General features: G+C 39.5%; 1 protein-coding gene across 2 annotated transcripts; it reads right to left on the reverse strand.

The window, feature by feature from the left end:
* Nucleotides 1-509: 509 nt before the first annotated feature.
* Nucleotides 510-11712, reverse strand: LRP2BP (LRP2 binding protein). Of its 2 annotated transcripts, none has more exons than XM_054514474.1 (8): nucleotides 11183-11712; nucleotides 10698-10810; nucleotides 8683-8796; nucleotides 6985-7127; nucleotides 6802-6907; nucleotides 6126-6349; nucleotides 2386-2551; nucleotides 510-637 (listed from the first exon to the last, which is right to left on the reverse strand). In XM_054514474.1, exons 1-8 carry the CDS (start codon nucleotides 11610-11612, stop codon nucleotides 572-574), a joined length of 1362 nt encoding a protein of 453 aa, XP_054370449.1. In that variant the 5' UTR covers nucleotides 11613-11712; the 3' UTR covers nucleotides 510-571. The 2 variants fall into 2 exon arrangements, with proteins under 2 accessions (XP_054370449.1, XP_036237905.2); XM_036382012.2 differs by having other exon boundaries at nucleotides 10698-10808; nucleotides 11130-11712.
* Nucleotides 11713-13013: the final 1301 nt, after the last annotated feature.

A 13013-nucleotide genomic window follows, 5' to 3' on the forward strand; every position in this document is an offset into this window, starting at 1 on the left:
TGCAATCCTAAAGAAATATGTATAAAGACTTTTAAGTAAATCTAGATGCTTTAGAAAGTATGTGGAAGAAAGTATAAGCACCACTGCATTAAAAGCATAAGTATAAGCACCAATAACATTAAAAACTGCCATGGCCTGTAAGTGGCCTGTGTGTGAAAATAAGACAAGTTTGGGTTCAAACTCTTCAGAATATTAAAATTTAAATACTATATATGCAGAAAGGAAACAAGCATCTTTCTTTTGCTTTGTTTTGATTCATGTGCTATGTAGCAATATGACATGAAGAAAATACATCTGTCCCAATGAAATGTCCTAAATAAACCTTAAAGTCTTCAATATTATTTTTTAAAAATCTGTCTAGGCTTATCTGAGTTAGAGAGCATGAGCTTTTTACTTTCTCTTCTAGATAAAATGAATCAGTGAATTGCTTTAAATAATAATTTGAATGAAAAGCAAGATGAAAAAAATGAAAAAGCAAGCAGTAAGTGATGAACAGTCTATAATTGCTGGAGATTAATGATGGTTTATTGTAGGAAATATATTTATATACCAGTCACAGTTAAAAGAAACACTAAATTCTCCCAAGATTAGCTGCCAATTCAAGGTGAGAAGCAACAACAGGATCCAGATGGCATGCCTTTAAAAACAAAGAATATCAGAGTTCTATTTTATAGCTACAATAAAATTGTATGTTATCAATATGACAAAATCTGTAAGTATCAAAAAAAGGGAGACAGTCAACTTGCTAAAGTATTGAAGAGTTAACATATTTGGATTTGAATCCTTTTTCTGATGCCACATTAAAAAAATTAGTATTTAAAATTAGCATACAGGACTATAGTATTAGTCTTGGCTTTATTTTTTAAAAATTCTGTATGTTGGCATGGCAGATGCAGCACCACAGTCGGAAAAATAAATCTGCTTACAGACTGGATGAGTTTCACTCACATCCATCATCTATTGCAGGACCATTAGGGATGCCCATATTCTCTTTCTCATCTCTTAAAAAACTGACTTGGTCTAAGAATGGTAGGCCAAAACAGAGCTGAGCAGTCAATTAAAACAAATATGACTTCAGGTAAGTGTAATTGTAAAGTTAACATGAGAATTTTGCAGGTACAAAAAAAACTGGACACCCCCATAACTCTTTCAAAGTGACTGTTTCAGGGAGTTTTCTTGTTTATTTTATGTTGCTTCTCTTGTGCTATTGATTTAGAGACACATGACACCAGTCATAGGAACCACCTCTTTATACTGAGACATCAGTGACATTCCTAGACCAGTCTCAGGTGTACAGCAGGTGAATAATGAGTGAAAGCTGTGGTCTTCTTTCAGCTGTGGCAGTTTTACTACATTTTAGAAGACAGTGGGAAGGGCTACACTCCTGCAATGCCATGCAACAATTTAATCCTGATGGACCTCTTCAATGCCTTAACTAGGAATGGTCATAATACCTCAGCTTATGTTCCTTTCCTGATTGCCTGCTCATCCTATCCTCTATTACATTTTTACAGTGAGAGAACAAAATAGTTAGTGTCTGCTCTGCTAAGCCTTCTCTATCAGTGACTTCCCTGAGTAAAGAGCTACAAAATTTGCTTGCTAATTTATCATTTCCATAACACTCAATTCATTTAGATTACTGTGGTGTCCATCTTGGTGCATTCTACCTGCAGAAACAAATGGCCACTACATGCACAGAAACCATAGAGTCTCTGAAGCACAGATGCCAACTTGCTACATTCTCTTCAGCTGGTAAAGCTACCTTGCCTTGATGCCTTTAGGCATCACTGATATTACTCAACAGATTAATCTTCCAGAGGCCATTATTAGTATTTTTCCGCAAGCTTATTTTTCATTAGTCTTACTCCAAATTTAGAACTTTGGAAAAAATGTAACTGATTTTTTCCCCTCTGTATATATTGAACAGAAAAAGCAGTAGATCCTCAGCTATCATGGATAATGTAAATATAAAAATAAGCATGAGAACCCGTTATGGCCAATTTAATAAAGGTTGTAATTGTTACAGGCTCCAAAGTATAAGGAAAACAATTTTTCAGTTGTGAGAGAATGACAGAAAGCAAATTAATTTGGGGTAAAATTATTCAAATTGTTTAGCTAATTTATCTTGGAAGTTACCAAGCTCTTTGCTGTGGTGACTGCATAGATTTTTTGTTGTTGCTGTTGGTTATATTGCTTAAGCAAGTGGGCAGAGAGCATCCTTTCAAGGCTATTTTCAGTAGTTTTCAGTACATTTCTATCAGTCTACATGCAAATATTTTTTTAACATAGTGTTGGAGTCCTTAATGAAATAACAAGTTTAGACTTAATCCAAGGTATCACTCCATTTCACAAGATAAAAACCAGTCTAAGACTTTCCCCACTTACTTTAGAATAGTACTTCTCAGCAGCCTTCTTGTTTTTCTCGGTGCCTCGGCCAATCTGGAGGCATCTAGCCAAGTAGAAAGCAGCCAAAGCAGCCCCCTTGGCTAAATATGTTGGATGACAATCAGTCATCTTGGCTAGCATGTTGATGTCATCATTTGCTGTAGCCCTGTCGTGGAATTTAGAGCATTATGTTAGATAATGATAGTTCAAGGAATAATTAAAGTTGACCATATATGACTTTGACAATGCCTCCTTTCTGTTTACATTATTATCCAAAATAAGCTGAAATTTACATGTATTTGGCATCTTATGAGGACTCTTCTATTTTATATTTGATTTTAAGTTAGTCTTATTTGAACATTGTGGTATTGAACAGCAAACAAGTATACAACTTTTGAAGTCACTTTTACTATAGTTATATTAGTTATAAAAGGCAACATATTTTATGCTAATTGTTCCCTTTAAATTATTTTATGCAAATTGTATGTGGAAGAAAGGCAAAGCTCTTATTTCCTCTTATTTCACTACATGAGCAACCTCATGTACTGGAAAATGTCCCTGCCCACAGCACAGGGGCTGGAACTAGAAGATCTTTAAAGAGCCAACCCAAACCATTCAGTGATTCTATGATTCTAAAATTTCCAGTTCTTACTAGGATGTTGGCAAATCATAGTAATCTGAAAATCTTGGACATATTGAGAGCCTCTGGTTATAAAACTCTGTTAGGAAAACCACTTATCACTATCTCAGCTCAATTATTTCCTTTCTTCTGCAGGCTTGCTGTCATCTTAGTTTCAACATGTTTTTACTAAAAACCATTTTAAGAATCAGAGGGACAAAGTGAATGTTGTTTTAACTATCAAGCTACGATTATCTAGTATAATCACTGTAATATTAGAAAATGCTATACCTAACCCCCAAGCCCCATACCCTTTCCAGGTACCAAACAGTAATAATATGCTTCTTTACACATCATTTTAGCTATGTCAAAGTCACAGACTTGACAGAAGAAGGAAAAGTGCAAGTAATTTCAGTTTATAGGCACTTCCTATAAATCAGTGTTTATGAAAGATTGTTCTCAAATAATCCTCTGCATGTCAGTGCCTGCTAGATCACCTGGAAGTGTTGGGAATCATGTTCTTCCACCTAATTTGGTCCATTAACAAATACAGTAACACAACTGTTCTTATTTAGCAAGAACATTAAAATAAAACAACAGTAACATATTACCTCTAGTTATTCCTGATACGTAACATTTTCCCCTTCCTTTCTGAAAGATAATCTACAGAATGCTGATGCAAATAATGATATCCAATCAATTCAGGCAAAAATTCTATTTCAGCACAGCTGACTTCAAGAATATACCACAGCAATTGGTAAGTACAACTGTGTGGGATAACTGAATTTGAAGTGAAGTATCAGTAGGTAATGTAGACTCAAAATATTAAACAAGGTTATACCGTACGTAGTCACATAATGTTTTATGCTTGTATCTAATGTAACAAATGTAGTTGCTATGAACACAGAAGGACAAATTTTAGCATAAAAGGTATCAGTGCTTGATATTACTGGCTGAACTGCTAAGATTTTTGCCTCAAGGCTATCTTCAATTCTAATTAAGTGTAACTGTTTCAAGTATAGTTTCAGTATTTTATTTCAGAAATGGTCACCTCTGACAGTACTGTGGGATTTCATTGCTATTTTCTGCAATTGCAATTGCAGCTGATGAGGTGCACTGTATTTGTCTGGATAATCTACCATGCAGCATTGACTGGAGGGGATTCATTCCCAGTGAGACAGGCTAGACCAGACTGAACAGTCAGTGCTCCAGTTTGACAGTGCAAAAGAAAAAAAAGCAGCAATTCAGAGAGAAACAGTCCTTCTTAGCATGGAGTAGAACAAACAGCATCCATAGCTGAGCTACTGAATTAACCAAGCTCCTGCTACTCAGTGGCATACAGTGCAGCTTCTGTAAGATGGTAAGGTGTGACATGTTTGCTGCTGTGCAGCAGCAGCTATGTAGACATACCCCAAAAAGCACACACGTGATCATGTGCCACTTGTGCAAGTAGTCAATCTATCTGCGTCTTATTTCCAGCAAGTCAATAATCTGATTGACAGATGGAACTTTTATCAATACACTGGTAAATGGAGGTTTGTCACAGAAATGTGCTGTTTATCAGCCATAGAACATTGTGCCAACACTGCTCTTGAACCTGAAGGGGTTGCACTTGTGCCATGTTCCAACCAACTGGGGGATAAGCCAGGCCAACCAGAGCAGCAACAAATGTTCCTTAGCTGATTCCCAGGTGAGGACCAGAAAACAACCACCCAAGTGTTGGTGTACAGTGCACATAGCTTGGGGACCAAACAGCAGGAAGTGGAGCTCTGTACCCACTCAAAGTCACACAACCATAGGAATAACTGAAGCAAGGTGGAACAACTCACATGACAGGAGGATTGTGAGGGATGGCTATAGGCTGTTTTGTCAAGACAGAAAAAGAAGAGGAGTCATGCACTGAATTAAGGAGAACCTTGAATGTGGAGAAACAAACTATGGCAGCCTTACTGAATGCCTCTAGGTCAGCAACAGAGGGATCATCTCAAGAGGGATCTTACACTAAACATCTGTTATTGACCTCTGAATCAAGATAGTAAGACCAATGAGATAATACTTGGGTCACTTAAATAAGCTTTGGGTAACAAAATCTGGATCTTATGGGTGACTTGAACTACCCAGGCATTAGATGCAATAAGAATACAGCAACTCCCAGGACATTCATGAAGTTCCTGGAATGGAGCAGTGGGGTACTGCTGCCTCAACCAAATGTCAGATGTGCCAATCAAGAATGAGGCACTGCTTGACTTGCTACTCCCAAATCAAGAAAATCTACTTTGTAGGACCTCAGTGATAGCCTTGGGTGCAGTGATCACAGTATTGAGGATCTGGGATCCCGTTGAGCACTCTGAGGGTTAGTACTAACACAAAGGTTTCAGATTTCAGAATAGTAAACTTCAGCTCACAGCACAGTTGGGAGGGTCTCCATAGGAAGCTTCCATGGAGAATAAAGGAGCTAGTGAGTGCTGGGAATTTTTCAAGAATGCTTTTCTGGAAGCACATTGAACTGTTTGTTCGTTCCCTTTAAAGGTCATGAAAGTAGGTAGCAAGAGACCCCCTTGACTTAATTCCAAGTCAATTTCTGAGCCTGCTCAAAACCAAAGGAGATGCACACCAAAGATGGAAAAGCAGGTTAAAGGAAGTGGTGGATTCACACACCTTGTACACTTTTAAGATTCAGTGGGACAGGGTGCTGGGCCATTGTGTCTAGACTGTGCTTTTGCCAAGAAAGTTTGGACCAGATGATCACTGAGAGGCCTTCCAACCTGGGGGATCTTTGGCACTATGACTGTATGGGTTAAAGGGAATGCTGAAGGCAGGAATCTAGAGGAGATAGTGCACAAGGAAGGCTGGATTGCATCTGGGCATCTGCTTTGGTTTCTCGTTCAAGGCTGTTTTGCTTCATTGGATCACAAGGAAAAGTTCAATCATACTGAGGAATTGAGAACCTTATAGTATTAATTTTTTAATTGGCTATTCTGTTGTTAAAGATGTTTTGCAATTCATTATCTCTAACATTTCTTGAGTTTGAAAGACACAGGACCATTATCTAATAATAATTTAAATCCATTTTATGTGGTCTTGCATGAAGAACCTTAATGAAACATAGAACAAAAATTACCTTTTGGCTAGTGCAGCAGCTTTTGAGTAAAATTTTCCAGTGTAGTAATATTCCACAAGGTGGCCTTGAGCATAGATATTTCCAAGTTCTGTTGCTTTCCTCAACCACTCCAAAGCAGCTTGGCTGTTTTGACATGTACCTTGTCCGTAGAGATACATAATGCCAAGTGCTCCCTTTGATTCCAGATTTCCATTGTGACATGCTTTTGAATGCCAGAAAAAGGCCTGAACAAGAGGCACAAAGTTAGGGTATGTATTTACTTAGCTGATTTTCTTGTATACTGTTTCCATAAAAGCTTTTACACCAACCATCCTGTAAGAAGTGCTTATACATAAAAGAAAGAAGAATCCTTGTAAGGCTTTTAAACCTGCTTCATTTACAGTCAGAGCTGTCAATCAGTGTTACCTGCTTGAATTATGAAGGTTACTAAAGCTGACAAAGCTTTAATCCATTCTATCATTCTTTCTGATACTCTCACCAAAAAAAAAAAATCTTAGCTAGCAGTGTCAAGTGAGTCAAAATGAGGAATTCTGACTATCTGTTCACATTGGCTTAAATGGATGATAATGTCTAACTACTCGAAATACAACTTTCAGAGTCAAATATACCACTGTATTATTTATCTGAAACTAAAAATTAGTCATGACTATTTTTATTTCAAAAGGTAGGGCTTTACCTTCTTCATATCTTTTAGAATTGGCAAAGAATAAAGCATTCCTAAAGTACTCTGGGCCTTTACACTTGCTTTTGGATTTCCATTGTCTGCAGCAGTAAGCCACAACCTAAGAAAACGGGGACAACAAAGTTTAAGAAACACACAATCTTATAATTTTTCAGGAAAATCACAGACTGCCCTTACCTTTCAGCCTCTTCAACTGAATGTTTAACACCACATCCTTCATAATATGCCCTGCCAAGATTGTATGCAGCTGCAAACTTCAAGTGACTTGCTTCTGGGGAATCAGAGTTGAGTATTTTATTCATGTATTCCACTCCCCTTTCCTAAAATTGTAGGAAATATAAGTTACATAAGTTCTATATAAGTTATTATGTTCAGACTGTGAAGAGGATGAAATATATAACCTGAGAATGCACTAACTTCTGCCAGACAGGTAATTTTTTCCCCTTTGAAGAAAGGCTGAGGCATACTGGCAGGACAGCTTGGAGAACAGTGTCATACCAAAGCAGAACTGACCTTTGGTTACTAGAAAGCCCCTAAATTTTTGACCCCAGCATATTTTTAGTGTGGATATTTTTATATTTCCTCATAAATGTTCATTTGATAATATATTACTCTTCTTCACTGACAAAATTTTTCCCAAAAATATTATTGTGCTTACGTAAATGAACGTCACATCCTATACTTGTAACATTTTCAATTTCAGAATTCTGAGAACTTTTTAATATTGCATATTGTATTTGAAATCATAAAACAATCTTAACAAGAAGGCAAAGTGATACATAGTACAATTTGAAGTCCCTGCAATTAAAATACTTTAGACTCATAGAGGACAAAATCTGATCATGTTAAATAAGCAGATGGATAACATTGCATATGAGCAACTGGGCCTCAGAATTACTTTAGAAATAAGATTTACACTGTTAGGATTTAGCATGGACACCCTGTATAAATACACTAGAAGCAGTCCTTCATAAAAAGTTTTGCTTTTATTTAGCTTCCATATTGTGATACACAAGAAAGAAAAAAACTTTGTTAAAATGTTTATTTGCAAGTAAACAAATGTGGTAATTATGCCGACCTACAGAAAAAATAAACCACCCCAAACCCCAATCAGAATGTTTTCAGTTCTGCTGACAGTGCTGTAAGCACCAGACAGGAGTCCCAGTTGTTAATATACTCTGGTTCATTTTTTTTGGCCTTCTGTCTTATAATTGACCCTTTTATTCCTAATGCTTGTGTTCTTTCCTTATGCCACTTTTTAAGATCATCTTCACCAACAAATTAACTCTCCTTATTGTAGTAAAGCATTCCTTTGTCTTCCTTTTTTGCAATAGAATTCTTCAGTTTGAATTCTTCAAATGCTTGCAAATGTAATTTTTCATGTGTCTAACTTAAGAATAATACTGTCAACCATTGGCAGAAGCACAATCATCTCTGGCATCTGTGCTAAAAGAATAAAAAATACCTTAAAAAATCTTTGTGCCAGAGATCTTATACTTTGAAATATAATTGTTTGATTTCCATTTTGACTCACTTTATTTTCATGTACATAATATGCTTATTAAAAAGTAAAAAAATTAAAGCAATTTTAAATGTAGCTTCCACATGAAGTCCAACCAAGCCCTTGAAAGTTAATTTTAAAATAGAAATTACTGTATTCTTTTATTCCTATTTTATTATAACCATTTTTGAGAACCTCCTCAACCCAGAGGCTTCATTCTTTAATGATGCTCTGTAAACATCTGCACTTTATGAAACTAACTAAATGAAAAGGCTGTTAATTTTAAACTAAGTAATCATGCTTACAAAGAAGCTCCTAGTAATTAGCAGCTGATATTAGAGGAAAAATAAAAAGCGTGCAGCTAAATAACTCACAGGGTCTTTTTTAGTGCCAAGTCCATCATAATACATTACACCGAGCTGATACATTGCTTGAAAATCTGTATCCTTGATTTTTTCAAATCGCTTTAATGCTTCTTTGTACAAGCCCTGGGAAAGAGAAAACAAACAATAGCTCTCTGATATATACACCCTTACTATTTTTCAACCTGGTGTATTTCTCTCATGAATGAAGAACAAGAAATTGCAACCACAGAACTGGCAGAAAGCAGAGTAAATTAAGAACCAAGAAAGTTGGGTAACCAAAAGCCATTCTGACAAACTTTCTCCCCTCCCACAAACTGCCACAAATCTTTTTAACTTGAGCAGATAAAGTCTAGTTCAGAGTCCCTGCCCCCTCGATCTGACATCCTTTAACTTAGATCAGCTGTTCTTACACCTCGAGGGTTTAACAGTCTGCTTTTACATCTCTGCTAAGGGCTGGTTTCACAAAGGCTAATCAACCAGATGTCTGAAGACTTTCATGGACCCAGATGTCTGCCACGCATTCCTTATGGAGGTATCACCGGCAACAACAGAGGTACTTTCATTCCTAAGAATGAATCTCTGAGAGTATTTGCTTCTGCATTAAGTCTGAGAAGAAACCACACTTATAAATACACTTAAACAACTGTAATACAACAGTTAACTGAGCCTGGTGTCCTCAGTTAACTGAAATACTTTTACACATAAACACTAAGTAAAAACAATAGAGAAATTAAAATATTCTTATCTATATTTTTACTTCAAATTTTCTGTGTGTTTTGATAAAAAAAAGAAGACTACAAAAGCTTAGAACTGAGCAACAGTTCATCAGTCAGTCAAATGTCCTCACAATGACCAATCAAACCCTATTAATACTGACCAAGCTATTATCTAATTGTCTTGGGAACTTATCCATTTTGATTGTGGGGCTTTGTATTTTCTAAGAACTCTGGAAAAAAAAAAAGCCAGTTTCTTTTTGCAACTAGCTGTCATGAATATCAGAAAAAGAAGAACAGGAGGCACATTTAATCTCACCTTTCCTGAGAATTTTGTGCTATGTGAAGGAGACAAAGGGCTGTGATTAGGAAGTGGTTTTTTTTCCCAGTATCTAAAAGTACAGTGCTAAGAGCATGTGCATTTTTAGGCACTACAGACATACATTAAAAAATCTGAAAAGTAAAACCTGCTCAAAGAATAAATTTAGGGAGGTACAGCAATGTCTATCATGGACATCCAGGCCAGCGTGTGAAGAAACAGAGAGGAGTCTGTTCATTCAGCTCCAAGGAATTGTCTCAGGTAATTCATTAATGAAAACATTCATTCATTAACGAAATCATTAAGGACAGGCCACAGATGCAGAAAGCCTGAGTGAGTTAATTCTGTTCCTGCTGCAAACCGTGAGACTGATTTACACTGTGCAACTGCTGCACTGTAAACAGTACTGAATCTGTGCATGTCACATCAGAAAATATCTGACTCATCGTTTGTACTACATTCTTTTCTATCTTCTTGAACTAGGTTCTAATTTTCACAGGAAGCTGAGGTTTACATTCACCTGCCAGCCAGTCTTACCCTGTTCCCTGAGGATTTACTTTCCAAGACTTGGATGACCAATTTTAGCCAAACTGGGCAGGGACAGAGATCTTGAAGATAATACATTTCAACAAGTTCTAGTTCCCAGGTGGGGAACAAAGATTGAAAGCTGTGTCTTGGTCAGGGCTCACTCTCACTATAAGTGAAAACAAAGTGCGTCAGCTGCCCAAAAACCCAACCTGGCTTGGAAGTTAGCTATAAGGATAGGCTGCTACTTACTTATCTGGTCCTGAGGAGACCTCTGAGGGAACTGGAAGATCTCACTAGATGTCTGGGCAAAGTGTAGCTTATTTAGGGGGAACACCAGGTGATTTTAATAGCAAGAAAAGAGGCATAGGGGACCTCTTTTAGGTTTTTTAAGGAGTCTCTTTTTTCACGGAAAAGGTGTTGAAAACTGTCTGCTTTATAGTATTTACTTAAAAGAGGGAAAGCACCTGTTGATAGTATTGTTGTCCATTCAGAAAAGGTGATGGAGGATCTCCACGTGTCTCACTCCTCACTGGCGACTCCTTCGATTTTGCCAAGAGTGCATCCCGGGAGTGGTTCTCTGATTAAAAACAGACACACGTTTGGGTTTGTCCTCTAAGAGGTGAAACCTGCCTTAATACAGTAGAAGTCTGAAGCTGGCCGGGTCCCCTTTCTAACATGGTCTTCAAGAGACTAAGATGAAAGAGAAGGCTCTGTTATAAAACCGGAAAGCTGAGCGAAGACAGCCCGAAGGAAACGTTCAGTGAATGCAGCCTGACCCTCGTGTACGTGAATTCCGCCGTGAAGAGCTCAAACCCGCGCCTGCCCCCAGCCGCCGGCCGGGCCGGGCCGGGCCGGGCCGGGCCGGGCGGTACCTGGCGGGCCGGGCCGGGCGGTACCTGGCGGGCCGGGCCGGGCCGGGCGGTACCTGGCGGGCCGGGCCGGGCGGTACCTGGCGGGCGGGGCTCCTGCGGCAGCCGCTCGCAGCGCAGCGCCAGCCAGCACCGCCGGCCCAGCTCCCCCGGCAGCCCCGCGCCCGACGGCGGCTCGGGCTGGGCCTGCCCGGATGGGCAGTCCCGGGACCGGCCCGAGCGGGGACGGCCAGAAGGGAGCGCGGCCGCGGCCCTCGCTGGTGCCGAGCTCCTGGCGCTGCCGGCCGTGGATCGGCCCTTGGTGCTGTGCCGGGCCCGTGCCGGCTCCCGGCGCCGCTCCATAGCCGGGCCTGGGGCGGCACGGCCTCCGGCAGGGCAGGAGATGGATGGATGGATGGATGGATGGATGGATGGATGGATGGATGGATGGATGGATGGATGGATGGATGGATGGATGGATGGATGGATGGATGGATGGATGGATGGATGGATGGATGGGGATGTAACCATGGCGTTTCCGTTCGGGCTCGGCCCCGCCGACGGCCGCGGTCCGGAGCGAGCTGTCAACAAGCGACAGGGCGGGCGGCGGTATGGGCACACGCCGGATGTTCCCTGCTGCCGCCCGTTCTGTCGGAAATTAAGAGCGAGCAGAAACCCAAAATGCTCTGCACAACACTACAGGCAAAAGGAGCAGAAACTCTGAATGCAATTCAGAGAAAAAGGCACCAGGCCATAACACTTCAGTCCAGCAGGCGGGACTTCACGCCGCTGCCAGTGATCAGAAACTGTTGTAATGTGGTTTGTTTTGCCCATATAAATATTAAAAAACTTAAAAAGGATAATTGAGGGAAGATGCTGTTCGAGGTTTCTCCTGAAATGTAAAGCATTGCTTCCACTTCTGTTGATTGCTTCTGGCTGTCTCTCTTACAAAAAGGGACTAATATCAAAATGCATGAGAGTGCTTTCAAAATAATCTTTAGCTGTGCTCCCAGCTTTTTCTTTTTTTCCAGATGATTATCATCCTTCCATTTTTTGGCAGTGTGATCTGTTTCTATAGCGACAGGGACAGAGGCAACAATCAAAACGGGAGAGTGATGCCTGCAGATTTGTGTGGTTAAAACCATGGGCTCAATGTAATGTTTTCCAGCAGTCCCAAGTGACTTTAAGTACCAAAAAACTGCTAAAATTAATCCTGATTCATTTTGTGTAGATGATATAACCAAAGAAATCTACAGGAAACTTTTTTTTTTTAAAGCATCAATTAATTACTTGATTGAACAGGCAGAGTGAAGAACAGTCTCTGAAAGCAGCACTACCTTTCAGCAAAGACAACTAACAATGGCTTGCATGGCTGCTTTTGATGCAAAGGGTGCGAGATTCACCAGCACACCTTGGTTTATCTGACTGCTTACACATTTATTAGAACCATTTTTCCAATTTAATTTTGTTGATACATATGCAAGATGTGTGATCTGAGTTACAAAGCACAGAAGAATTTTTGCTAAGTTATTTTCCAGAACAGCTGTAGCCAGGAAGCCTTGTCCTTACCTGGCACTTGGGGCTGCCCCATACAAAAAAGATGAGAATTGTTGCTCCTGTGTTTATACAAGTACAAGTACCAAAAATTCAAAAGCAGAAGAGTTTTGCAGGCACTAATGAGGTGTGAAAAATGTGACCTGAAGCTCAAGAACTAATTAATAGCAGGAATTTGAAGAGAGTTTGCCCGGCCGGATGCAGATGCGTGTGTAGGTGGCTAGGCTGGAAAGATGAGATTCCTCAGGTGCAGCTTGAAACCTCTGAATTGCTGAGGTAATGTGGGGAGGGAAGATCTTTAAAAGAAAAATAAAACCAAAAGCACCAAAACACAACCTCTTGGGCAATGCAAAACTATTTAGCTTTAGCTAATTCTGG

This window comes from Molothrus ater, chromosome 4 (genome assembly GCF_012460135.2).
Source record: "Molothrus ater isolate BHLD 08-10-18 breed brown headed cowbird chromosome 4, BPBGC_Mater_1.1, whole genome shotgun sequence".
In the NCBI taxonomy this organism is placed as follows: Eukaryota; Metazoa; Chordata; class Aves; order Passeriformes; family Icteridae; genus Molothrus; species Molothrus ater.

Coding starts and splice junctions, on each gene's coding strand:
- LRP2BP (XM_036382012.2), bottom strand. CDS start 11,612: ATGGTTACATCCCCATCCATCCATCCATCCATCCATCCATCCATCCAT. Junction 10,809..11,129: donor GGCCCGGCCCGGCCCGCCAG/GTACCGCCCGGC, acceptor TTTTAATCAGAG/AACCACTCCCGGGATGCACT. Junction 638..2,385: donor CTGAGAAGTACTATTCTAAA/GTAAGTGGGGAA, acceptor TTGTTTTTAAAG/GCATGCCATCTGGATCCTGT.